Source organism: Lepidothrix coronata, unplaced genomic scaffold (assembly GCF_001604755.1).
Source record: "Lepidothrix coronata isolate B3197 unplaced genomic scaffold, Lepidothrix_coronata-1.0 Scaffold2230, whole genome shotgun sequence".
NCBI lineage: Eukaryota > Metazoa > Chordata > Aves > Passeriformes > Pipridae > Lepidothrix > Lepidothrix coronata.
Window position 1 is genome coordinate 1 of NW_016692410.1, and position 2,765 is coordinate 2,765.

General features: G+C 53.7%; 1 protein-coding gene across 1 annotated transcript; it reads left to right on the forward strand.

Annotated features, from left to right (window-relative positions):
- Positions 1-401: 401 nt before the first annotated feature.
- Positions 402-2,491, forward strand: LOC108491879 (non-lysosomal glucosylceramidase-like). The gene is made up of 5 exons (XM_017803678.1): positions 402-623; positions 1,151-1,302; positions 1,422-1,528; positions 1,683-1,825; positions 2,124-2,491. Exons 1-5 carry the CDS (start codon positions 491-493, stop codon positions 2,243-2,245), a joined length of 657 nt encoding a protein of 218 aa, XP_017659167.1. The 5' UTR covers positions 402-490; the 3' UTR covers positions 2,246-2,491.
- The last annotated feature ends 274 nt before the right edge of the window (positions 2,492-2,765 follow it).

A 2,765-nucleotide genomic window follows, 5' to 3' on the forward strand; every position in this document is an offset into this window, starting at 1 on the left:
AGGACTTGCAGACCCCCAGTGTTGCTGCCTCAGCATCTCTGTGCTCAGCACCGGATGCCTTCTTGTTGTGCTGGGGGTGCACAGGTGGCTCTTGTCTGTCATGGGAGAGCCCCTGGTCTTGCCAGCTCTGTCTGTGCCCCTTGCAGAGGAGACACATTTGGCTATTTGCAGACCCTGGTGCTTTGGCTGGGCTTGGGGGCTGCTCGGTGATGGCCTGAGCAGTGTTGGAACAGAGCCTTTTGCTGGGCTGTGGGAGGGCTGAGCTCACTGGGGTTCCTTCTTAAGGGAGTTCTTTCTTAAGGGGGTGTTGACAGTTACATGTCTCCTGCTGAGGGGGGCCTGGGAGCAGCCTGATGTGCCCTCAGCCCTTTGCAGAGGGCTGTGATCTTGCAGCCAGAGCCCTAAAGGACAGCCTGGTGTGCTGGTCGTGGTGGCTCTGCCCGTAGCTGTGCTTGGACCTTTCTGCTGCAGTTCCTGCTGCCCTTCTGACATGCCTTGCTCTGTGTCCTGTGCAGCTGTCACAGTGGTGAATGAGGATGTCCAGCTCCGTCAGTACCTGATGTGTGGTCAGACAGCACAGGTGAAGCTGAAGAACGTGGTGCCACATGACATTGGGGACCCAGGTGAGGGGTCTGCTGGGAGGCAGAAGGGGGTGCAAGGCTGCTCGTACCATTTCCTTAGGGTAGTTAAGTCCCAAGCTGTGAGAAATGGATATGGTTCATGGAATACACTGTTTGTTGTTGTCAAGCATTGGAACCAGCTGCCCAGGGAAGTGGTCGGTTTATCATCCCCGGAGCTGTTTAAAAGATGTGTAGATGTGGCACTTAAAGCCATTGTTCAGTGGTGGACTTTGCAGTGCTGGGCTAATGGTGGGACTCGATCTTAGAAATCTTTTTGAGCTTAAATGATTCTATGATTCTCTGGGAATGAAATGTTGGATATTTTGGGGTGGTGATGAAAGCCGTGCTGCATGGAGCTTGTACAAGAGGGATAGCAGTAGTAGGAAGGCTTTTCTTACTGGAAACGGCACAGGGTAGAACATATTATTTCAGTGCTGTTTGATCCCAGTGCCTTTGGGACCTTGCTCCTGGGTGGGAGAGGGGATGTTTGTTGTGTGCTGCCCTGCTGCATCCGTTCTGTCTGTGCTTAGGTGACGAGCCGTGGCAGCGTGTCAATGCCTACCTGATGCACGACACGGCCGACTGGAAGGACCTCAACCTGAAGTTTGTGCTGCAGGTGTACCGTGACTACTACCTGACACATGACTCCCTGTACTTGCGGGACATGTGGCCAGTCTGCCAGGTACTGGGAGGAGATCAGACCATGGGGCATCAATCCTTTCCCACTTCCCTTGGGAGCCAAGCGACTTCCCGAGGGGATGGATGCTCCTGAGGCACGACCATCTCCTGCCTCTCCCACAGACTGTGATGGAGTCAGAGCTGAAGTTTGACACGGACAATGATGGGCTCATTGAAAACGGAGGCTTTGCTGACCAGACGTACGATGCGTGGGTGGTACATGGAGCCAGGTGAGCAAGAGGGGCGAGGAGGGGTTGGAGATGGGGACTGTGGGTAGGGGAGGGAGCTCAGAGCTGGGCCTTTGGTCCCCATTTGTTGTGGGAGCTCTGTGCAGCCCATGGGGTGTCCCACATTGCTGATCCTTCTCTCCCTTGGCTCTGGCAGTGCCTACTGTGGCGGGCTGTGGCTGGCTGCTGTCTGCATGATGTGCAAGATGGCCGAGGTGCTCGGGGATGCTGAGATCCAGCAGAAATACATGGCCATCCTGAGCAAGGGCAAGGAGGCATTTGAGAGGATGCTCTGGAATGGTGGGTGCTCGCTGGTAGGGAACCACACTCAGCTGGCCATGTGTCCTTTGGGAGGGCAATGGCTTCTCCTTGGATCACGGAGCCTTTGTAGGGAATGGTGGAAGGAAGGGACATGCTGCCCCTCCAAGTAGAAGGGAAGGAGTAGGTACTGGAGAGGGAACAGAACGGGTATGATGATGTGGGAAAGGAAGGAGAAGAGCCGTGTGGAAAAAGCTGCCGTGTTTCTGCCACACTGGAAGGAATGTAGGGATAGCCAGTATCCTCAAGTATTGATTTTAATGCTTCCCACCTTTTCCAGGAAAATACTACAACTATGACAGCAGTGGAAGTCACACCTCCAGCAGCATCATGTCAGACCAGTGTGCTGGGCAGTGGTTTCTCGGGGCTTGTGGCCTGGACCAAGGGGAGTTTGAGGTATGAGAAGGGGCAGCCTGGTATGTTTGGGGTGAGATGAAACCTGTGGCAGGAGGGGAACAGCAGCAGGACTGGCACGTGGTGGAGATAACACATTAGGGGCTGGAGCAGGGTCACTAGCTTGTTTTACCACAGCAGTGGTGGAGGCTGTTGGATGGACATGGTGCAATCCACCTTAAACCAAAATCTGCCTGTGGAGAGGCTGTGCAGCAGGGGTGTGTAACCATAGTCAGCTATGGCACACTTGGAGGAAGGTCCCACTGGGATTTGCTCCTGGCAAGGTGCTATTTGCTTAAAAACAGGAGAAAAAAGTGTATGGAACTTTCCACATGTTATTTGCTGCCCTAAATAATCCTAAATCCGTATCTGAGAGAACTATGGCTTATTTGGGTCCCTCCAGTCTGTTGCTCTTCAGTTGCAAGAGAAGAATTGACTGCAGATTCCTCAGGTGTGGTGGGTGGGAAGAGCTGGTGGTGCCATATCTGGAAGAGAGCTGAGCACTGGAGAGCCATTGTATGGATTCTTT

What these genes read in the sequence shown, in the direction of transcription:
- LOC108491879 (XM_017803678.1), top strand. Translation starts at nt 491, where the DNA reads ATGCCTTGCTCTGTGTCCTGTGCAGCTGTCACAGTGGTGAATGAGGAT. An exon ending in ACATGACATTGGGGACCCAG is followed by an intron (nt 624 to 1,150) that starts GTGAGGGGTCTG and finishes GTCTGTGCTTAG; the next exon opens with GTGACGAGCCGTGGCAGCGT. An exon ending in TGAGAGGATGCTCTGGAATG is followed by an intron (nt 1,826 to 2,123) that starts GTGGGTGCTCGC and finishes CACCTTTTCCAG; the next exon opens with GAAAATACTACAACTATGAC.